General features: G+C 36.6%; 1 protein-coding gene, 1 long non-coding RNA gene and 2 other non-coding genes across 7 annotated transcripts in view; 1 reads left to right on the forward strand and 3 right to left on the reverse strand.

Moving 5' to 3' along the window:
• The window catches only part of LOC134793034 (uncharacterized), a 459561-nt gene that overhangs the window by 332562 nt on the left and 102804 nt on the right, over positions 1-24195 (reverse strand). The window lies entirely within an intron of this gene.
• LOC134793002 (integrin alpha-8) overlaps positions 1-24195 on the forward strand; it is a 199155-nt gene that overhangs the window by 126544 nt on the left and 48416 nt on the right. For all 4 annotated transcript variants that reach the window (XM_063764511.1, XM_063764513.1, XM_063764512.1 and 1 more), the window contains exon 3: positions 5817-5914. In XM_063764511.1, the coding sequence (XP_063620581.1) occupies positions 5817-5914 (98 nt within the window). The remainder of the gene's footprint in view (positions 1-5816; positions 5915-24195) is intronic.
• On the reverse strand, positions 16880-16951 carry Trnap-ugg (transfer RNA proline (anticodon UGG)). Its single transcript has one exon. It is a non-coding gene; the product is annotated as a tRNA-Pro (tRNA).
• Trnap-ugg (transfer RNA proline (anticodon UGG)) lies at positions 22706-22777 on the reverse strand. The gene has a single exon. It is a non-coding gene; the product is annotated as a tRNA-Pro (tRNA).

Raw genomic sequence — 24195 nt, forward strand, 5'->3', positions numbered from 1 at the left:
ATTTGATTGGTCGTTGTGCATTTCGTAGAATCACCCCGAATAATAGCCCGACCAAATACGGTAGTCGGCCAATCACATTAGACTGATCACTGTCAGAGCGGTTAATTATGGCCCGTAACAGTTAACTGTCAAAGCTCATGTCTTCATACAGCCGGCCGTCAATCATCATTGATGGCCGGTGATTTCTGACGTAGTTGGCTACATTGATGTGTTCCGTGAGGAGAATTTTAAGGAAGCCTTCGGTAAATATGATTTTGTTTGTTTTTACGGTTCCGTTCCTCAAAAGGAAAAAAACGGAACTCTTATAGGATCACTCGTGCGTCTGTCTGTCTGTCTGTCTGTCCGACCATCCCTTTATCTCTAGAAATGTGCAGTCAAGCGTGAGTCGCACTTAATTACTTAGTTTTTGATCCTGCCCTCTACGGGTTTTTAAAGACATTTCATTCACGTTCCACATAAAAAAAATACATTGTTAACAATTGAGTGATATACGGAACCCTTGGAACGCGAGTCCGTCGCGCACTTGACCGGTTTTTTTGTTTTATATTTTTGTTCGCCACCCGCTTTCAGTTGAGGTCCACTTTTTAGTTTGGTGAATTTTATGAACAGATAAATAGGTAAGGTGAGAGACCCCACACTAGCGTCTCCCGAGCGTCGCCGTTTAGTCAACACTATGACTGCGGCTTGATGCAACGTTGGCGCAACTGCGCAGCGACGCTATTTTCCATAGCGCTGACTAGACGCTGACGCTCAAAAGACGCTAGTGTGTAGTGGCCCTAACTGAAAACTCTTCTCCAACATTTTCGGCTCTTGACTACCATAATTACCAGCCACGTCTTATAAGGCAAACCATTAACTGTAAGAGAGATAATATCATTTTTGATGCCATTAACTTTTTTAAACAAACACAGGGCGTCGCAGAATCCGACGCTCTTTAATTACATAGCACGATCGCAAACTTATCTCTGCACTTCGAAAGACCTTATTGTATTATATCAAAGTCTGTTATCGATTGACTTGTAATGTTTAAGTTGGTTAACCTTTATCGGGAATTGGTCGCGATGCTCTAAAGGAGGTGATGAAAAATTTATTGTTGTATCAAAGGGGTTATCTTTTATGAAACCGATTTTCGGCCAAGATAACTGCTCTTTGTATATTTATTTTGCCGCTTCTTTTATCGATATACTCGTATTGTTTTATTGATTTAACGTTGACACTGATGCTTGCTTTAAAATTACATTACGAAATTTCTTTAAAACGGAACAGCAGTAAAATGTCATAAAAATGTAAGTACATACTTTGGGGCCATTTAAAGTAAGTGTTACAATAAGTAGTATTTGTCAACCAAAGCTTTTAAGCACAATTTTTTTATTGCTACGACACTATGGTACGCATTTACTATGACTAATATTAGAAAGTGTCAACATAGACGGAATACAAAAGTATATTAAAAAAGAATGCGTTTTCTTATGCCAGTGAAAAATGACGCTTAGTGCTTTGAACTTACGGGCTTTCATTGCAAGCATTCAAGAGCTGAGTTAGATTTTAAATGACAAATTATCTGGCTTATTACAAAACCGTATTAAAAATTATATGAAGCCCAAAGGTATTTTCCGTTGAAAAATAGCTCTTAATTTCTATAGAATAAAGGTTGGTATTAATATTCTAAAAACACTGGTTAGATGCATTTAAGAATGCTCGACGCATGAGTAACGCGAAGCAATTGGTAAGTGTTGTGACCATTATGATGCCATTAGAGCACGGATAAAATAAAAACAAGAGGCGATGGTCGGTAGCGGCTAGACAAGTACTGTCGATGAGAACGGTGTGAGGTGATATTTACGTATATCTTTCGAAAAGAGAAGTATTTTTTTACTATATAAGATACTGTTATATAAGATACTGTTATAAGGGAAGTATTTTTTTACTATATAAGATACTGTTTTAGAATACAATTATTGCTGAAGCATTCATGCTGTAATAGTTTAGTTCTAAAAACAATTGAATACAAAAATCATTTACAAAAATAGCTGTATTTATGGATTGTAATAAATAAATTAGGTAATTTATTTGTAAACTTTATTGCACAAAATTCAAAAGTATAGGTACATATAAATGGCGGGCAAATTGCCTTATGGCATTCTCTACCAGTGAACCATAGAGCCAAACAGACATGCTGAGATGTGTAGAATGGTGCACAGAGAAAAGGTATAATCGATTTTTTTTCTTTTGTGCTACATTTTAGATGTAACAACTTATTTCTATTACATAATTTTTCTATTTTTTTATAAGTAAATATTTTTAAAATTATGTTCTGAATTTGTGATTTTGTACGCGTCTGTCTGCAATCACTTTAAAAGCCTAACCCGCCCGTGATTAGGCCAGGCCCAGGGGTAAGGTGATGGCCCACTGGTCATTAGCCGACGTCATTACCCTACGATATGTAAATGAGACAGTCCAAACGACCAAAATGACGTGGTCACACTATTTGTCAAAAGTTTAAGTACTTGAGTCCATCAAAATTATTTAGTCTATACAACGTGAATGACGTGGTCACATTATTTATCAAAAGTTTAAGTACTTGAGTCCATCAAAATTATTTAGTCTATACAACGTGTCCCAAAATTCAACGTTAAGCTGGCACCAGAAGATGGACCTGCTGCTCATGACTACTCCAGGAAAAAAAATAAAAAAAATTGAAAAAGAAAATTGAAAATTTGTAGACATGGTCGTTAAAAATACCACTAGGGGTGTCGACTTTCATTTTATTTGTAATTCCATAATAAATTAAGATATATTTTTTTTCTTTTTTTTCCTCGAGTAGTCATGAGCAGGTCCATCTTCTGGTGCCAGCTTATCTTTGAATTTTGGGACACGTGGTATACGTCCCACTGCTGGGCACAAGCCTCCTATCTTGCACGAAAGAGATCAGTTACGCTTTAATCCTCACGCTGCGCTGACCCATAGCGGGTTGGAGACTTAATACACCTTCGCGGATGTATGCAGGTTTCCTCAAGGTGTTTTCCCTCACCGAAACTCAAAGATTAAAATTCAGGTTTTTTTTGTGAGTGTATACTATTTGTTTTTTTATTACAAGTATCTTTTGAAGTTTAAAAAGCGTCTTAACTCATTTTGTTTCTTATGGAACCGAAATTCGTTAATCAGAAATCAGTTAATCCCACTGTAAACATCAACTTTCCTCTCTTGTTGCATAAATAACAATTACTGTTGAACTTATTCAATTTCATGAGATTTCATATCAGTGTACCTACACCAGATTTAATCTGGAATAATTATCTCTCGAAATATCAGCGTAAATCAAATTAAGGTTTACAATGTTGCCTTCGAAATTAAAGTCAAAAGTCCAAAAGCCTTCCATTAGTCAGAGTCGCGTCGAAAATGAAAAGTAATGGGTGCTTTCACTTAGTATTAATAACGACCGTGTGCTCAGGATCTTGTCACGATCTAAACTTCGTCGCCAGTACTTTTACTGTTGAAAAACCGGTCGAGAAGCTCCTTAACATAAACAGACTTAACAATAACAATAAAATTTAACCACGAGCGTAGCGAGTGGTTCGAAAAATGGAATCTTGAGCGTTGCGAAGGTCTCAAAGCACGAGTGTTAAATAAAATTTTCCCCCGAGTGATATACTCTACTTTTAATTTCGAATACGAGGAAAGTAAACTGCATGTGTTTTTTTAAAAACATGACTAAGTATAATTATTTATGGTATTTTTTGAGGGTTCTTTCAATTAACAATTTAGGCAAAAGTATCGTTATTTTTATGGAATGGGGAGTCAAACATCAGAATGGAAATTGTATAACAAATCCATTTATACCCAATTTTCAATTGCTTATCGTAATAAAATGAATAAAATCGTACTTGGAACCTATAATGCTCTAGTGCAGAAACGTATCATTTTCTGCACACCTTTTTGAACAACAATGACCCTCTTTCAGAGCATGAGAAATGAAAATTTATTTGTCTCCAAGCACACGTACCTTCATCCCAAAGTTCCCATGCAATCGCTATCCTCCATGACTTTGATGCGTGTACTTAATAGCGGGTTATTCAAGTTTATATACTGCTAACTATAATACTGGTATTAATCTTTATACATTTTTTTGAAATCTGCCACGGGGGACACGGGTGACACGCCCCGTTCGTGTCCATGGCACACTATTAAGAAAGAGAAGGTAGGCTGTATTTTAATTACTAGGGAAGAAAATTATTCATTGCTATATTTAGAGGCTTTTTAAATGTGATAATACCTATCATTATGCTTAACGTACGGTGGCAGCCAGGGATGCCGAGAAATAATAAATTGATGTGAGTATAATTTGATAGGTAAAATGTGTTTTTTTCTGTCTTCTTCCTTGTCGTATCCTCATGGCATGGCTAAGGGACGTGACGAATGTGGACACTTTTCACCAGCGCTCTCCAAGCCGCTCTGTCTTGGGCCCAGTGCATGTTAGCCTGCAATGTGGCGTTTGTCTCTGGCGTTTTTTTCTGTAGTAGTACAAAACATGGCACTAACAAGGCAAAACTAAACGGTTTCATGGTAGGTACCTACCTACTCTTTCCAATAGTTAGAGTGCAGTATAGAAAATAACATTTTTATAAATGATAGTGTCACCACCATATTTTAGTTTCTATGTTTGAACTTTCAAGACGTCATCTAACAAAACAGCTTTTTTAACAGTAATAATTATTTCGTTAGCTGCGAACTCTTTATCAACAGTCCCACAATCATCAGCACAAGTTGCTAAGCGACCGAAATGATCAACATTATTTGAGAAAATCACTATACCATATCATCATTGAAGGAGTAACAGTGTGTACTGTGTAGTGATTAATTTTTACAACCTTACTCTCTCAGCTTCAACTACGTATTTATTGTGTGCTAGCGACCCGCCCCGGCTTCGCACGGGTTACACAAATCTTAACAAATTACTTATACACCTAAACCTTCCTCAAGAATCACTCTATTGATCGGTGAAAGCCGCATGAAAATCCGTTCAGTAGTTTTGGAGTTTATCACGAACATACATACACACAAACAGACAGACGCAGTGGGGGACTTTGTTTTATAAGGTGTAGTGATTTTTAGGGTTCCATACCCAAAGGGTAAAACGGGACCCTATTACTAAGACTCCGCTATCCGTCCGTCCGTCCGTCCTTCCGTCCGTCTGTCACCAGGCTGTATCTCACGAACCGTGATAGCTAGACAGTTGAAATTTTCACAGATGATGTATTTCTGTTGCCGCTATAACAACAAATACTAAAAAGTACGGAACCCTCGGTGGGCGAGTCCGACTCGCACTTGTCCGGTTTTTTTGGCGCAGCTCAATGGAAACGCACTAAACTCGCAGCAAAGGACATCCATCATGCATTTCGGTTACAAGATTGAATGCTCTCGATCCTGCTCTGGAATTAAGTTATTACCACCATTTTTCTTACGGCGTCATATTGATTCCACCGTTACATGTTCCAACCATTTCACATTTACCCTTTTAATAAATTTATATTAAAAAAAGATAAATGTGAAATAAAAAAATAGCATCTTTTATTCATAAGATTATTTTAAGTTTTATATTATGCAATATAAATGCTAGTTTAGTTTTATTGTCTAGTTTGTATTTTTATGTAACATTTATAAAAAATATTTAAAATAATGTGGCTCCCAAAGCAATTTAAAACGTAAAAGAGCTAAATAACTTGAATATAGGTTTTTAAATATATTATACTACTCTTTGGATTTTTATACAAGATGTGACCGAATTTCAATTAACGTTTTAATTTTCTTGTCAACAGGCAACACTCGGGATAAGCAGCAGAACCCGATCGATGAGAAGTCGAACCAGTGGTTCGGGGCTACCCTCAGCAGCACAGGGAAAAATGGACCCATTGTGGTGAGTACCTACCTACCTACCTAATCAGCCACGGACGTCCACTGCTGGTCATAGGTTTCCCCCATACGAGTAGACTGCCACCGGGAGTGATCTCTAGCACACTGCAGCCACCGGCAGTACCTATAACATTACTTCATCCAGTAGATTTCCATAAAAAGCGATCCTTGTCTAACTCCAAGAAAATACTCTGTACGTAAATCATATATTATTACCCAAGGCCTCTTTTCTTGAAAGAAGGATTTACAGGAAGATTTTTTATCACGGTCCATTTACTGAACGGTGAATACTGTGATCACGATCAGACATCACTCTGTATGCTGGAATGAATGAGGAGGCTACTATAGCCGACTGATTCATTAAATTTGTCCGGTGCAATATTTTATAAAGGTACCAGTACCTACCAATTCTTTCTTTTTAATATAAAATATGTATGACCCAATTTCTAAAAGCTCATCAGTCAGCAGCTTATAAAACCAGCGACGGTAGCACAGCCGCATTTTTATCGCTCGTCACCATGCCTGTCACGTTCTAACAACTCAAGTGCGAAAGTGACGGGCATAGTGACAGGCGATAAAAATGGAACCATGCTGCGCCCGCAGGTGTCGATAATTTCAAAAGGTCACTATATCCCTCCCAACCCGAAAATCGTAAACCCAAGTTGCCCACATCCCCTGACACAGATAACTTAATCAGCCCATCCACAAATCGTAAACCCATGACCCAATATCCCAAAACCCACCCTTGCTAAGTTCCCAATTGCATAGTTATAAGATAGTATTACAAGCCTGTTTCTTAGGGTTTTTTGGTTCTGAGATAGAACAGCCTACGGCAAGGTTTCTCAAACTTTTTGTTCTTATTTTTAAATTTATCTATATAAGTGTATATCGTCGCCTAGCAGCCATATACAAGCTTTGCTTAGTTTGGGGTTAGGTTGATCTGTGTAAGATGTACCCCTAATATTTATTTATTTTATTTTTTATTTACCCCTTATCAATTTCCCAGATGACTGAGAACTACATAAAGAAAAAATACCTCCGTGTTTAAGAAGTTTTTATTTACTAAAATAAATACAACTAGGTAAAGGTACAACCGGTAGTAGGATGGATGGGCTTGTTTTGTATCACAAATTGAGTAAATTTTTGGACCAAATTTTTGGTCAATATTATTTTTATTCTAATGCGGCACATGTCACACACTAAGAAAACAAAATAAGTCGGTTTTCATCATAAATGTGTCGCACGCGCGAGCTAGTCATACTTTTGGATATATGTACTTGTCGTTTGTAGGAAACCCCGCAGACCGCTGGCGAACCCCTTGGGGGTTGTACCACACTTTGAGAACCCCCGGCCTACAGGAATTGACCCAGTTCAGGGAAATGTCAACTGAAATTAATGGCGCGTTTGACAGCCTTTGGGTATTTTGAGTGGTGACATCACTGGTCGGAGGTGTCATTAGAAGTTCTAATGGATCGTGTGCCCGTGAAGACTAGGGTCATGGCAACAAATTGTGGTCTTGGGAAAGGAAAAGGCAAATAGCAAATTATAGTTTAGTTATCTTGGGCCTAGCATAAAAAGTCGTAAAATATATATTAGGGCTATAATAAGATTAAGTAGGTTTTTACTATTATTGACAAGTAACGTAAGAGTTGGTATAATTTAAATTTCACAAAGGCAATACTGTCTAACAACTATGGATTTATATCCGAAATAAAATTAATTTATTGATACAGAGCTGTCTCTCTAAGAATTAGAGGAACGAGAAGAAGGATAGAAAGATTTGGATCTGAAGACGGCTGTGGAATACCCATCCTTGAAGATTAGATTTCTCTTCTTTCTACCACACAACTGTATTGAAATAAGCTTAAAATTGTATTATTTAACGTAATAAATGTGTTATCATCATCATTTATTGATACAGGCCAACAATCGGAGTCATCATACTTCGGGATAGAGCCATATTTTGCTGATCTAATTTCCTTAAATTTTCTGTATTACAGGATGAACATTATTTTATTTCCAAACGCTTCAAAATTGTAAAAAAATATGAAACAGCTAATAATATGAAATATTTTTCAAATTAAGTATATATTAGGAGCACGATAGCAGTTTTTAAGCTGAACAACATTTTTTCCATGCTACCTATAGATGTGTCACATTATATTACGGACTTCTGCAGACAAACAGAAATATGCAAAACCAAGTTGAGCTAAGCTCAAGGTATGTTGTAACTCCATAGAGTTACTTACGATAGGTTCCTCAGTACATATTTAGGTACTTACACTTACTATAGGTACATAGTTTCATATTGTCTTCACTTAGATTAGTTCGTGTTATGAGTATAACTTACCTTACCCGGAAAGGTTGCATTATCTAGCCATAAACCCTTTAGTACCCATCAGCTGATGACCTCATCGTAACAGTGACCTATAAAGCTCATCCATACTCCATTTACCCCTCACCTAAACATCTTAACTACAAAGAAATATTCAAAGGAGTATCAACTCTATTAACTTACAAGTAAGATTGAAATTGAGAAAGCAGGGGATGTGAGCTAGGGTGTTCTGGTGTTGGGTTTTTGGCCGTCTTGGCGCGCCCTTCCTGCTACACCCGTTTGCCGTGATTTATATGTCAGAAGTATTTAGATTTAATTGGGTTGAAATCAAAGAATAACCTTACTAAAATGTGCAATGAACATGAAAATGTGGGCAGTTAGTATTATTTCACAGTTTAATTGTTATTTTTTAAACTTCTTTTGTAAATAATTTAGGTTTTATGCTTTAAGTTTCAAAGGGCTTTAGGGGGGAACCAAGGCAAGCCTAGATGGATATCATTTATAAAATCATCATCCCGAATTTTAAGTAATCAAATCTTAAAACGGTTGAAAGTCCGTAGTGAGGACAAACAAACCGAATCCTACTCCCAAATTAAAGCGTCCTCATAACGATAATTGTTTCTACAAAATGTCACTGGCTGTTTAAAGATATCAAAACTTAAAAAAACTCGTCTTTTTGCGTTCCATTTTTGAAACACAGTCGCGTTCGTCGAACGTCGTTCAAACCGTTTTTGTTTCTACTAAAGGAGTTGGAATTTTTATTTCGGAATGCCGAATTAGTGCAAAAAGCGGTCTCTCCCAGCGAAGCAATTTGTTTAGGCATTTTGTTCTGTTTGTACGAGGATTACCTGTGGAGACGGCCACGAGGGTGGAATTTGAAGTGGAGATATAGGGTGTCTTAGGTTCATATATGATTTCTATGTATTGTTCGTTGACAGTGACGCTATGGGTTTGTAGTTTCCTACTACTCAATTCGCGCAATATATTTCTATATTATTTAGTTAGCTTTTTGTTTGCTTCATTAGCTTGTAGATTGTAGGTGCGTAACGCGTAACCCTACTGTGCAAAAGCATAATTAGTAAGGATTTTTTTTTCTTACCTATGTACAGTGAAACCTGGTTAATTGGCACCTGGATAAATGGAAAACCTCAATAATTGCAACCAAAAGTCCGGTCCCGGTCCCTTGAGACCAAAAGGCCTCTATAATTGAAATTTTGGAACCTCTATAATTGCAATTTAGATTTTAGTGCATTTTGATAGACAGTTGTACATTTTTACTTTTAGTATGGAAATCAGTCACATAATTTTATCACGAAAATTGACAGTGCTGCAGCAGTAACGTTGCAACAGAGTACCTAATGCTGCTGCAGGCGCCACCCGAATGTCACCTTTATCATAAGCATCCTAGAATGTTATTGAAAACGCGAGTGAAGCGAGCGCGAACATTTTTCGATAATTTTTGGTGCCCCCTAGACATGGTGCCCTAAGCAAGTGCTTATTTTGCTTAAAAGGGTTAATCCGGCACTGCTTCATGACGGAGAAAATGAATAATTTTAAATAATTCGATGCAAGTATACGCGTGTTGATATGTGTGTTTATTTTACCACTACTTAACTATGTAAACCCATTTTTAGTTTTCTTGGTTACTTAATGTTTACTCAGCTCCCCAAACCTTACATATCTATATATATGTATTAGTTTAGTATGCTCTGCGGCGTCTGCGACTTTTAATTTTAGTACTTAATATTTTTTTTTAACTTGGTTGTTAGGTAGGTACTTGTCAAAAAATTCAGCACGAGAAGATTAGTTAAGGGATTTTCTTATTATTACAGAATTACGAGCAGTAGTGCAGTAAATATAGGTAGTTGTTCTAATTCAAGCTTGGAAAACGTGCAATAAGTTTCAAATTCATTTACACGTGAGTGTGAAGGTATTTTTGACTACGTTTGTTTGTACCTATAGCTTGAATCTTGATGCATGCTTTCCATTATAATTATATTTACACCTTGTAATTTCCTTGTTATAGACACTATCTATTTCATCTGCGAGCATCCTGTACAAACAGTGCAAGTAAAAATAGCCACCTCCGTATAATCGGTCCTTTTTTGCCGGAATCGCTTATAACAAATTACAGGCTCTATTAGGCCTGCCTCGCGATTGTTCCTGCAATGAATACTGATCGCTTTTTGCTTTTAATCGATTCTCACGGATCAGCAATAAAACTATCGATTATTTGTAGCAATTGTTTTATTCTGTCTATATGGATGTCGAGATAAATAAGGAATAGGTACCTAAGTAACTTTATTTCTTGTCAAAAAAGAGAACTCTTGCATTAAGACCTTACTTTCAAGAGTCACACAACCGCTCCCATACAATACAAGGTTATACGCTAAACGACTATTTTTAAACGACGTGCTTAAATTACATGAGACTTGGCATACATATTGATGTTTTCGCAATATCGGGGTTGGTCCCATAGTAAAAGTTGCTCAGTATTAGCCCAAAACCTCTCTGGCAACAGGAATGCAGTTATTTTTTAGTCACCGTGTATAGAACATTAAATATTCCACACTTAAACATTAACATTATGCACAGAGCACGTTTATATAGGCACATATACAGCAAATGTCGATTCGCAAGCTATCGCTAGTGTACCTATTATAATTGCAAATAGTTTTGCTGCGTAAATCGCGGGATATCTCGTCACAGTACCCACGGAGAATAGATGCAAAGGTTGGGTTATCTTAACCAGAGCTTAGGAACGATGACAGTATTATATCTCGTCACAGTACCCACGGAGAATAGATGCAAAGCTTGGGTTATCTGAACCAGAGTTTAGGAACGATGACAGTATTATATCTCGTCACAGTACCCACGGAGAATAGATGCAAAGGTTGGGTTATCTTAACCAGAGCTTAGGAACGATGACAGTATTATATCTCGTCACAGTACCCACGGAGAATAGATGCAAAGCTTGGGTTATCTGAACCAGAGTTTAGGAACGATGACAGTATTATATCTCGTCACAGTACCCACGGAGAATAGATGCAAAACTTGGGTTATCTGAACCAGAGTTTAGGAACGATGACAGTATTATATCTCGTCACAGTACCCACGGAGAATAGATGCAAAACTTGGGTTATCTGAACCAGAGTTTAGGAACGATGACAATATTATATCTCGTCACAGTACCCACGGAGAATAGATGCAAAACTTGGGTTATCTGAACCAGAGTTTAGGAACGATGACAGTATTATATCTCGTCACAGCACCCTCGGAGAATAGATGCAAAACTTGGGTTATCTGAACCAGAGTTTAGGAACGATGACAGTATTATATCTCGTCACAGTACCCACGGAGAATAGATGCAAAGGTTGGGTTATCTGAACCAGAGTTGAGGAACAATGACAGTATTATGCTCTGTGATATTCGTGGATAATATTTGACGTTCGAATTATCTATACTCGTGTTCTTTTTTAACATAGAAGTCTTATTTAGCGACAATATTAAATGGTTATATGGCAATTATAAGGTTTCCTACATGAAGTAAGAACGATTGATCAAACCATCGCTATTTGGTCATACCAATGGCAACGTTAGCCACACTGCCCGCACTATACCTACTTCCCAACTAGCAAATCTATGTGCTATAAAAGTTGAGAGCACGTTTTTATTTTCGCTTTTTGGTGCTATAAAAGGTGTAAAAACAGTCGAATAAAAGTCCTGTAAGCGTTTACTCAACGCGAAAAGGCGCACTTATACAGACTAAAAGTGTTATAAAAATCGAGTAAGCGCTGTATAAGAAGCAAACCGATGCTGCAAGAGTTGAGTAAAAGTGGATAAAAGCGCTTCTAGTGTTTTAATAGCAACGATAGTGCTTTTATTCGACTATTTGTTCTGTAAACATTAGCAATTTACTATTACTCAGTGAAAGTGTTCTATAAAAGCAGCCGCACTGCTTTTTCTCAGCAAAAATGTTTCGTAAAAGTAGCCGAATTGCTTTTACTCGGCATTTTAAATGTGTAAGAGTGCAGTAAATGCTTTTATTCAACTAATATGTGCTAAAAACGATCTCAGGTAAGCGATTATATTACAATTATTTTATTAAGTTTGAGGCCTAATAATCGTCTTCACGTGTCTAATAAAACAAAAAGGTACTTAAGTATTTTTTTACTGCTGTCATCCATGACATTTATTTTTACCGTGATTGTGTACATAAGTTTTTACTGTCTGTAAGTACACGTAATACAGTAAAACCTAGCGCGAAAAATACTTTATTGATAAAACCAAAGGCACTGGTTCATATATATTCATGGGCCGTCTATTTTCTTAAAATTCAATAAAAAAATATTAATTAAAATAAGTAAAAATTTGCTTACACGATATAGTTTCTTTTATATCTCACTAATTCGACTATAAGTCGAGTAACTGCGTTTACTGCTACACTTATAGCACATGATGTCGCCATGTTTATGGATTTATAGTCCGGTGGCCGACTGCATGAAACCCTACCTGATAAAAAAATAGAAAAATCCTACTCTGTAGGGGTAGCTGACTTTTAGCAGCTTCAACTGCTCTTGGTCGGCCGTGGCTTAACTTGGCAAATTTTGCGCAAGTGGCAAAAAAGTGGTACAAATATTCATCAAAAAAACTAAAGTGGTCAGCTACATCCTGTGTTGGCTGGTTCCTGGGTCCGACCGAATTTGTGGTACCAAGTGAGCTACAATTTACCTCATCGAAAAATAGAATGTCACTTGTATGGTAGGATAGCTGCCATTGACATTTTTTTTTAATGCGGACGGACTGCAAAAGCTGTCAGGCTAAGGTGAGACCGACCAAGACATACGTCAACAAATTTAATGTAGGTATTACAATCAGTTTTTTTCATTCTATTTTTCGATGAGGTAAATTGTAGCTGTCACGTTGTACCACAAATTCGGTAAGACATAGGAACCTGCCAACACAGGATGTAGCTGACCACTTTTGTTTTGCTGTCCTCAATTCTATTATACGATGGGGTTTTTTTTTTTGATGAATTTTTGTGCCACTATTTTGCCATTTGCGCAAAATTTGCCAAATTAAGCCGCGGCCGACCAAGAGCAGTTGATGCTACTAAAAGTCAGCAACCCTTACAGAGTAGGATTTTTCTATTTTTTTATCAGGTAGGGTTTCATGCAGTTGGCCACCGGACTATATTGAAACGACAACATGGCTGACTTGTGCTGTTAATGTAGTTCAAAACTCTTTAAAAGTACTCTAAGCTGAATACATTTTGAATAAAACCTGTAAATACACTTCAGCTCCTATAACAGCGGTTTGAACCCCATTACCCGAATTATGATATAAGCGCGCTGTTACAGCAGCATTGTTGCCAAATGGTTATTGGATTGCTTTTAATAAGCTTTTATAGCAACAGAGAAGAGAATTGAGTAACAGTTGTATTAAAGCGCCTTATTCAGACAATTAGCTATTCTATAGCTGTTATATGATTTTAATAGAACAATTATGCTGAATATAAGCGATTTGGTAGCGCTAACTCAGCATTTATTAAAAGGTGGAATAAAAGTGCTAAAAGATAGTGCTATAAACGTTTATACGACATGATTATAGCACTAATTAGCGAAAATTGCTAAATAGTCGAGTTAACCGCTATTATACGATATATTGGTGTTTCAACAACCGTAACTCGGCTGTTATACGATTACAGGCTGAGTAAATCAATTCTTATACGACTATTTTGCTAGTTGGGTTGTTGCTTAGGTCGACGATTGATTTTTTGCGCGCGGCTTGTGCATATGTACTTTTTGAAGATGTAGTACTCTGTACTCTTAATATACTTTCTACTCTTTATTTGTGTATAAGCAGTTAAAGCTTATCTAAAGCAATAATTTGTGCTTCAAGGCTAGATGCTTTGTAATGGATTTTATGCAAAGTTAATCTGGTTTGACATCATTGATATCTTATTTTTACTATTATAGCGTTTCGATGTAACTGAGGTGTACGATCTACGATTGACAAAGAAATTGTCGCGGATGAGAAAAAATCTAGTACCTAAGATTATTATGTTGACTTTTCTAAATGTATCGTTAGTACCTAAGTATTTCATTCGATGGGGTTCCATTGCACAACATACTAGTTCTAAAATATAATAATATCCAGGGTAACCTCCATAGGGGCTTCCTTAATTAGGGTTCCCTACGTTTCCTTCATTCGACCCTGTATGGTATGTATTTGGGGAAAATGCGTTCAAGTCGTCCCGCCATCTCCTTCTTGGTATGCCTGCACCCCGACCTACACCATCGATGGTGTTTCTTGGGACCTACTCAGTAACCATTTTGGCCCACCTATCTGGGTGCATGCGGCAGACATGTCCAGCCCAGTCTTACTTTTAGCTACTAAGTAATACATTAACTTTATGAAATCGCAATCTATTCCATTTTAATACAACCGCAATTTTCTACATCATCCATGCCGTATCTATCTCTATATCCCTTTAGACACTAGGCCTACTGGTTATAGGCTCAGTATCCGTATTTGGTATTGGCCACTTGACGGATGTGAGATATTGCGGCTTTCTATTGCTTTTATTGTCTTCCGCGGTTGGAGGCAGATTTATTGGAATTGAATGTAATTTGTTTGCTTTACGCTTTTAGAGGTAAGTAAAGTTTAAGAAATAGGATTTTGCATTTAAGCAAAATAGCAGAATTCAAGTGAAGTTTTAGAATTAGGAATACCGATTTCTTCAGATTTGAAAACGGATTAAGACGCATGACGCTTTCAACCCTTAAAAGCAATAAGTTATTTTATTAAAAGGTCACTCAAACGCCAACATCATGGGTCCAATATGAACCGTACTTGTAATGAAAGCATAAGTAAGTATTGCTCAATACTTATTTATGCTTTCATTTCTGATACTGAGGGCATTCATACTGAGGGCACGATTTTTGGTGTTCTTGGTGTCCTCATGGACGATCGTGGTTGCTGTTGTTTCCGTTGCTTTTAAAATTTCCTTTGACCGCAAGTCGCTTAATGTTTACGTTACCGTCAAAAACATATGCGCTCGAAGGTTTAAAGTTATCAAAAATCTATCCCCATTTAGCCTCATCCTGTACCCGTTTTCTCTGAACAAATTGTCCGGTGATTTGTCAGCGCGGATTCCTGGCGCGCCTAATATGGCGACTGATACAAACGTCGGATTTGACCGCGACCTGTGCGCTCTGCGCGCGAGCAGCCGGTCTCACGCCAGTGTAACTTGGCCTTAAGATTTGTAACAAGTACCTAGGAATTATTAGATATGTACTGTTAACTGCTGAAATTCCGATTCAACGGCAAACCCTATTCTCCGAAGTATACGCACATCACTAGCGCAGGACAGATGCGCCATCTTGGATTTACGCAGTCGGATCGATAGCGTCGCTGAGATTTGATTATGCATTTTATAAAGAATTCCATGGGAGCTCAATGTTCTTTGTAAGTTATCAGTATTTATATCCTTTTTCAGGACTCTTTTAGCTGAGAAGGACAGACACAGGTTCCGTTACGTGTTATTTCCGGGTCCCAGCAAGAGAGAAGAGAGCATAAAGAAAGGGTCAGGGGAAAGGATAGATAATAATCCCTTAAGATTTGCACATTGGATGGGCCACTGCGTGAAAGTGACAAGCTTTTGACAAAATTTCAGCATAAGTACAATAATGCACATATGAATCTCAAAAACTACCGTCGGTTATAAGATGTCTGTGAAGTTTTTATTGGAGTTCTATTAGCATGCACCATAGTTCTAGAGTTCCTGATACTTTTTAGCAATAGTTCTGGCGTTTTAAGTTATAAGTACTAACCCCACAAGAGCAGTGCCGGAGCAAGAAACATTGCACGCAATCACCAAGACTTTTGGCCAGAAGAGGGCGGGCCACATTGCTCGCAGAACCGATGGCCGATGGGGAAGATAGGTTCTCGAGTGGCGACCACGTACCGGAAGACGTAGCGTGGGAAGGCCCCAGACTAGATGGACCGACGATCTGGTTAAAGTCGCGGGAAACCGTTGGTTGAGGGCAGGGAATGACCGTTCGCTGTGGAGATCCTTGGGGAGGCCTTTGTCCAGCAGTGGACGTCTTTCGGCTCAGATGATGATGATTATGATGAATCACCAAGACAATCGTCAAGGTCTTATCAAACCCAGTTCAAATCCATAACATTTAAAAAAAATTGGGATCGATCTCCAGAGGTGTGCGGATCTGCATTGTGCAACAACTATGCATGATTTAGCACTCCATTTATACTGGTACTGCTGGCGATATCTGTCGTCCTCGGTTAAGCATTTGGAATGGTACCCCATATATGGTGCGCCGGCGCATTGTCTGACTTTTGGCCATTTTGCGACTTTTTGCGACATTTTCTTATAATTTCGCGGCACTTTAAAGTTGTTTTTGGTCATTTTATGGAACCTAGTTTCTGTTTTCTCGTTTTTTGAGGTTTCGTGCCATACATGGGAAAAACGAAATTTGTAGTAAGCTAACTGCAGGCATTATATTGTTACTATGTTACTCATAAAAAACTCGTTTCGAAGCCATTTCGCTTTCTGATCCGGACACTTGGTCCGCTTCTGTTGCTGATATTTAACATAACTGTACCAAAACAGGGCACGACCGGGATTTGAACCCGGGACCTCTCACACCCAAAGCGAGAATCATACCGCTAGACCATCATGCCACCTGGGAGGCTTCATGAAAAACCTTATTTCCTAAAGTTTATAAGTTTTGTAACACTTGTACAAACAGATGTATTTATTGACATTATTTACTATGCGACATCACAGCGACATTCAAAAAATGTAATGTATAATTATTATACATACTTACTCGTATACATATGTATTATTCACTTGTTTAAATCGTAAAATCGTAGTTTCAAATTGTTTGTACCTATGTAACTATCTTATACAAAATTATGGACTAGATATGCTCGCTTCTCAGCGTAGGTACTTTGAGATTAGGTCTGTATTATTTCTCTTCCCTTTTCCTAGACTTAAAAGAAGTACTCATCTAATGTACCTAAGTAGAGCTCATGATTTTTATCAAAATCGGCTTTGCAGTTCTATTACCAATCGGTAAAAAACAAACGGTCAAAACTTTCGCATATTAGTTATGAATTCTTACTAGTCTGTTCGAGATCCTGAAAACGGTAAAAAATAAAGATACTACTCCTAAAAATACGTGTGATATCTCATTAGATTCGTCATGAAGTCTAGAAAAATGTATTCGAAGCGTGTATTAGCACACAGAAAATATCAATAAATATAAACAAAAAAGGGGGGGAAAAGTAGTTATTTTTTATTTCCCCAATATCTCAAAAAGTAGATAGATAGAATACTCTTTATTGGCACACCTCAGTAAAAAGATACAAAAGAAAAGTACAATTGATTAAATGTAGAGGCAGACAACAGGCGGTCTTATCGCTAAAGAGCGATCTCTTCCAGACAACCTTACAAAAGTATTCATATTTAAGAAACCAAAATTAATATTATAAAAGAGGAGGATATTTCCAATCAAACATTCCATACTTGCAGAACTGTATCTCCATTATTTATACTTTTTATTCAATGCTGAACACAGCCTTCCGCGCCTCATTTTCGAGAAACGCGCGCGCCGTGAAAAAACGATTACGTACCATTAAACATAATTTTAAAGGTATTAAATATTCATTGAAAAATAAAAAAAAATATGGTGTATTTAAAACATGTCAACACATGTAATACTTGTAGAAATTTATTTTAAAGTTATTTTTTCTACAAGTTAGGCAATTGTTAATGAACTTAATTTTCTCGAAATTCCTTCTTTATTGAAAACGAAAAAGTATAAATAACTATTGGAAAAATTTCTCTCTTTCTAGAACTATTCTCATATATATGCTTAATAAGATCACATTATAAAAGCATAGAAAATTGACGAAAAACGAAAAATCAAGGTAAAATTGAAAAATATAAAACAATATTATAACCAAACTATTAATTTTTTCAGAACTTTTATAACGTGATCTTATTAAACATGTATATGAGAAGGGCTCTACAAAGCGACAAAATTTTACGATAGTTATTTATACATTTTTTATCGTTTTCAATAAAGAAGGAAGTTTGAGAAAATTTTGCTAATTAACAAATGCCTAACTTGTTGAAAAAATAATTTTAAGATTAATTTCTACAAGTATTACATTTGCTGACATGTTTTAAATACACGATATTTTTTTTAAATTTTTGAATGAATATTTAATACCTTTAAAATTATATTTAATGTTACGTAATCGCTTTTTCACGCCGCGCCCGATTCCCGAAAATGAGGCGCGGAGGGCTGTGTTCAGCGTTGAATAATAAGCATAAATAATGGAGATACAGTTCTGAAAGTATGGAATTTTTGATTGGAAATATCCTCCTCTTTTATAATATTAATTTTGGTTTCTTAAATATTAATACTTTTTGAGATATTGGGGAAATAAAAAATATCTACTCTTTCCACCCTTTTTTTGTTTATAACTTTTGATATTTTTGGTGTGCTAATACATGCTTCCAATACATTTTTCTAGATATCATGACGCATCTAATGAGATATCACACGTATTTTTAGGAGTAGTATCTCTATTTTTCACCGTTTTCAGGATCTCGAACAGACTATATTAGCAGGATAAATAAATTATAGGTAATTGTAGTACTTTAATAATGCACTAGACACAGATAGAAATAGTTAAAATGTTTTATTTTTAATAATCCACGCGTTGTAAAGTATTACGCCACAGTTAACTAAGTTAATTATTTTCCAACATAAATCTTGAACCGTTTAAGAAACAGCCATTACTGCCACCTAGCGACACAAAAAGTTAAATTAAAAACACATTAATATCACGGCACTTAAATGATCAAATCTAACTTCGGCTTCCATACAATATTTTTGTACTGAGCGATAGGCTTGAAATTGTGTGGCTAATTATGCCTAAATAATACAATTTATGGACGAAGGTAGTATGGGGTAGAAGTAGTCATCATTTGCGGCATTCAGCTCATAAGAATCTGTTCTTAATTTAATATTAATCTGATTGATAGGTACTAAAACCATCAATACCATCATTCATTCATTCATTCATAATCTCTACGTATCGCGTTTACACGAATAAATAGTAAGTAATATGTAAGAGCGAGCGCACCCGGCTGAACCAGAACAAAATAAATAATAAACAATATTAGGCGACAATCTTACAAAGATTCACTTAGCCTCAGTCCAAATAAAGCTTGTAGGTACTATGGTTACCTACTAGGCGACGATATTATATTCTTTATATATAGTAATAGGTAGACAAATACAATTTTAGATACGTAAGTTAATATCCATAACACAGGAACAAATATCCGTTATAAACACACAATTAAATGCCCTAACCGGGATTCGAACCCGGGACTTCCTACTTTATAGGCAGGGTCTCTACCAACTACGACTGTTACATGTACACGTATTTGTAGGATAAATGGCTTCACCTGTATATATAAAAAAAGGTTAATTTTCACCCCTTTGTATGGCCCAGCGGAATTGATGGTATCTCAAAATCTCAAGCATGTTTCGGCCTCGCTAGAAATTACTGAGAATCGGTCACGCACGATCCGTTTAGTTTTTGTGATTGAAAATCTCGTAACGTCTCGTATTTTAGGATTCTGCTTTAATTATGTTTGAGAAACCAATTTAAAACTATGTTATTCGTAACATGAGTGTCAAAGTATTTAAAAGAATTCTTAATTGTAAATTAGTGATATGTTTTTAATTTATACATCTACAGCTTCTGTGTTAAGTACCTACTTAAAGTTGTTGAAAGAGCTTAAACTGAACTAAGTTAAAAAATATATGTGGTAAAGTTTAAATACTCTACCACCTATAATTATAACAACAATAGCTAAAGAACCGTCTTCTTTAATAACAGGAGTAAAACATTTGCTTTCATAAAATCAGTACATAATAACTAATACATTAGGTAACTATGTAATGATTTTATAGTTAGATATAATTTTAGAAATGAAGTAGGTATTTATGTATTTATCTCCATATGCAGATAAGAGAAAGAAAACTTTTTTCAGAAAATTAAGCTTTCCAAGTCTTAATTTGGTGTATATGTTCACAGTAGAGACATGCGCTTAATTGTTAACCCTTAACCCACCGAGTATCTTAGTTTTTCTCTAAAAGTGGGACATCATAAGGTAATAGTACATACCTACATATAAAGTATAGGCCGACTCAAATAAAAGGAACTGGCGATTGATTAATTAATTTATATTTTCCTTTTATCTAGCGCTAACGGTATAAAAAAAAACCATGATTTTTTTACTGAACCCATACAAAGTCCACGCTTGGCCTCACCTCTAGTTCATTAAATCTCATTCACTATTATGTGCCGATGATGCGTAGAGCCTTTGTCTTCATGTTGTGATGGGTATTGACGAAAACTCATTTGTTATGTGCTCAGTATATTAAAGTCTTAAGCGCCAAAAACATTATAACTATGTTAAGCTTCTTAAGGGTCTAGAAAATGTTTTCTCAATTAAAATGCTATTATCGATTCTTTATTATTCGATCACTAGTATTATATGTGTCCTGTATGGCAAGGGAAGCGTATTACCTTAAAATTAAGGGTTTTAAAAACGTCTATAACTTCTGGAATTTTACACAGATCCGGGGCGACGGGTAGTTGTATACACAAGGATTCGGTATTCGATAATATTGTAGGATTTTAGTGACCTAAAATCAAGATATAGTACGGGAAAATGCAGGTCATAATCATAACGCAAAACAGGCATTCCTCATACGGGAAATATATGTCTCGTAAAGCACTGCCAGTAAGTTTGTGTTTGAGTGAATTGCAAAAAAATTGTAAGTACATAGTTATGTTAATTGATTCCATTGCGTTACCACAGTTAAGCCATTTCTATTTAAGTTAGATGCAAGAAAGTGTGTTAGCGTATGCTATAGACTTATATGTGTACGAATTAAGTAATTTTCGTAACACAAATGAATCAATTAAGTTAAGACTACTCACAGCTTCTTAACTGCGCTTACTTACGTAAAAAATTTTTGCAATTCACTCGTTTGGCGTTGCCCCGTTGCCGCTTCGAATGTGTTAATTAATATGTCACATCATGTAAACTGCAAATGAAATACGTGACTTCCTGTCTCCACAATCACAATCAATTAATATTAATTGCCGGTTACAACCATTTCATTAGCACTTAAACGGACGTGATCTGCCACGGCGGTCCTTTGGAAGATAAGATCGGATAAGGTTAAGATATAAGATAAGATGACAATTAAGATATCTGATCCTGTCAAACGTCGACGGACGACTTCATTATAATCAATGGGAATAAAAAATACAAGTACAAATGTAAGAATGTAGCTTTTTTTTCAAATTTTATTTTTTACGTATTCATGTAGGGTAAATGCCATGGAAAAAAACCGGCCAAGTGCGAGTCGGACTCGCAAACGAAGCATTATCTATAAAAACGGTCACCCATCCAAGTACTGACCCCGCCCGACGTTGCTTAACTTCGGTCAAAAATCACGTTTGTTGTATGGGAGCCCCACTAAAATCTTTATTTTATTCTGTTTTTAGTATTTGTTGTTACCTATAGCGGCAACAGAAATACATCATCTGTGAAAATTTCAGCTGTGTGTGTGACAGACGGACGGACGGACGGATGGACGGACAGCGGAGTCTTAGTAATAGGGTCCCGTTTTACCCTTTGGGTACGGAACCCTAAAAATCACGAATTCAGTATAATTTAAGATACCAATACCAAATGATAGCCGAAGGGTATTTAGGCAACATTTTAAATACAAGTAAGTACCTATATTCTTTCAGAGAACCCGCGCGATCGCCAAATCTTCCGTCGCAAGTTTCGCGCGTCGCGCCAAATCTTTAATTTCTTACTAATTTCCTGGCTTTACGCCAATAATTAGCCATTAAACTATTCTGACCTACACTAAACGTCACTGCTTTACGTACGTGAGAGAGATATACGTAGTATATCGTTCTCTGTCTCACGATTGGCGAAATACAAATGATAGACGTGTAAGCAGCTATCCTCGGAGGACAATGGGGCATTCATTATCGCGTCGCCACATTATATTATTGCGCGCCCGTGGGGAGGGCGGGGTGCAAGGGATAAGCTTTATGAGAAAACCTTTTCACCACACACGCTCGTAAAGGCTCTCTTTGCAGAGATATCCGGCTCGATTAGAACTTTAAGATATATCAAAAATTACGTCTAGATACGATATGGATTAGATATTTCAGTGTCAAAAGTGACGTTTCCTCACACAGAACTGACATATCTAATATTTGACGTATCTTAAAGTTCGAATCGGGCTGAACTTATCTTTAATTTGGAAATGCTGGGTGGGTGTGAAATACTCGGTGAAGTATCTGCCAAAAATAGGGCACGACCGGGATTTGAACCCGGGACCTCTCACACCCAAAGCGAGAATCATACCGCTAGACCATCATGCCACCTGAAAGGCTTCATGAAAAACCTTATTTCCCGAAATGTGTAGATTTTGCAGCACTTGTACAAACAGATGTATTTATTGACATTATTTACTATGCGATCTCATAGCTACATTCAAGAATGTATAATATCTAAGATTCAAATTACGTATTATATGGTAGATAATTGTATGGTAGAGACCATCCAGCCAAGATTATTAAGATTTCATGAAACGTTATAAGGAAAAATTTAAAAATTCACCGCTTCTTGAATGCATCGCTTTCGAGTTTTACCGGAAATGGATTTTTATTTCCATTTTTCTTTGAATATAAAAAAATATGGTTGTCTGTAAAGTCGGTTTACGGACGATAATTTTGCGTGATAACGTCATAAGAAAACGTGGCCGTAACGTTACCATGGAGATCTGTCCACAACGTTACCATGGAGATCTGTCCACAACGTGACAGTTTTTCGTGCATGCTACCGGTGTTCATCGATTTATAAGACGTTATCACGTCAAAAAAATCCTTGAAAATCTCATATCGCGTCACATTCCTAACTTGCGCGGAACCCTAAAGGAAATGTGCATCTCATGCGCACTTTATAGCGGCGATTTGTCTGCGCCTGGACACTCGAATACGACCATTTAAGGGCTCTACACACTGACCGGCAAGGGAATGAAACGCATACCCAGACCGTGTTGGAATTAACTTTCAATATAATAGTATGCACATTTAAATACATTGGAAACGCTTTTCGAAAAGCTCAAGGTGCCGAGTGATAATCGTTTATCGAAAAACTTATATAATCAGACATCAGATTCTTAAAAAGGAATGTTGAGCGAATTGCAAATAAAAAATACGTAAGTAAGCGCAGTTAAGAAGCTGTGATTAGTCTTAACTTAAATGATTCATTTGTGTTACGAAAATTAACCATGTAAATTGTATTGTATTGTATTTATTGTAGGTACTTAATTCGTACACATATAAGTCTATAGCATATGCTAACACACTTTCATGCATCTAACTTAAATAGAAATGGCTTAACTGTGGTAACACAATGGAATCAATTAACTTTAGATTAATTACAGGTGCTTAACTATGCACATTTTTCTTGCAATTCACTCTGTTGGTCTTACAATTTAATACCTATCAGTAGGTATACCGATAATTAGATAGGTAGCGCTACCCAGACAGATAAACGTATTTATAATGTTCTCAAAACGCATGTCCAAAAAAGTTTTGCAAAACGACTTTACTCGATATACTCGTCGTAGTCATTATTGCGCGAACTCGATCGCAAACGTCAAATGCCAGCTCATGGTGGCCGTGCTTAAAGCAATCGTCAAAACTCGATAAAACAGCGCTCAGAATACACAATAGCCTCACTGCATTTGCCTCGCATTGAAGGCGACCACAAGGCATCCATAACGGTCGAGGCG

This window comes from Cydia splendana, chromosome 8 (assembly GCF_910591565.1).
Source record: "Cydia splendana chromosome 8, ilCydSple1.2, whole genome shotgun sequence".
In the NCBI taxonomy this organism is placed as follows: domain Eukaryota; kingdom Metazoa; phylum Arthropoda; class Insecta; order Lepidoptera; family Tortricidae; genus Cydia; species Cydia splendana.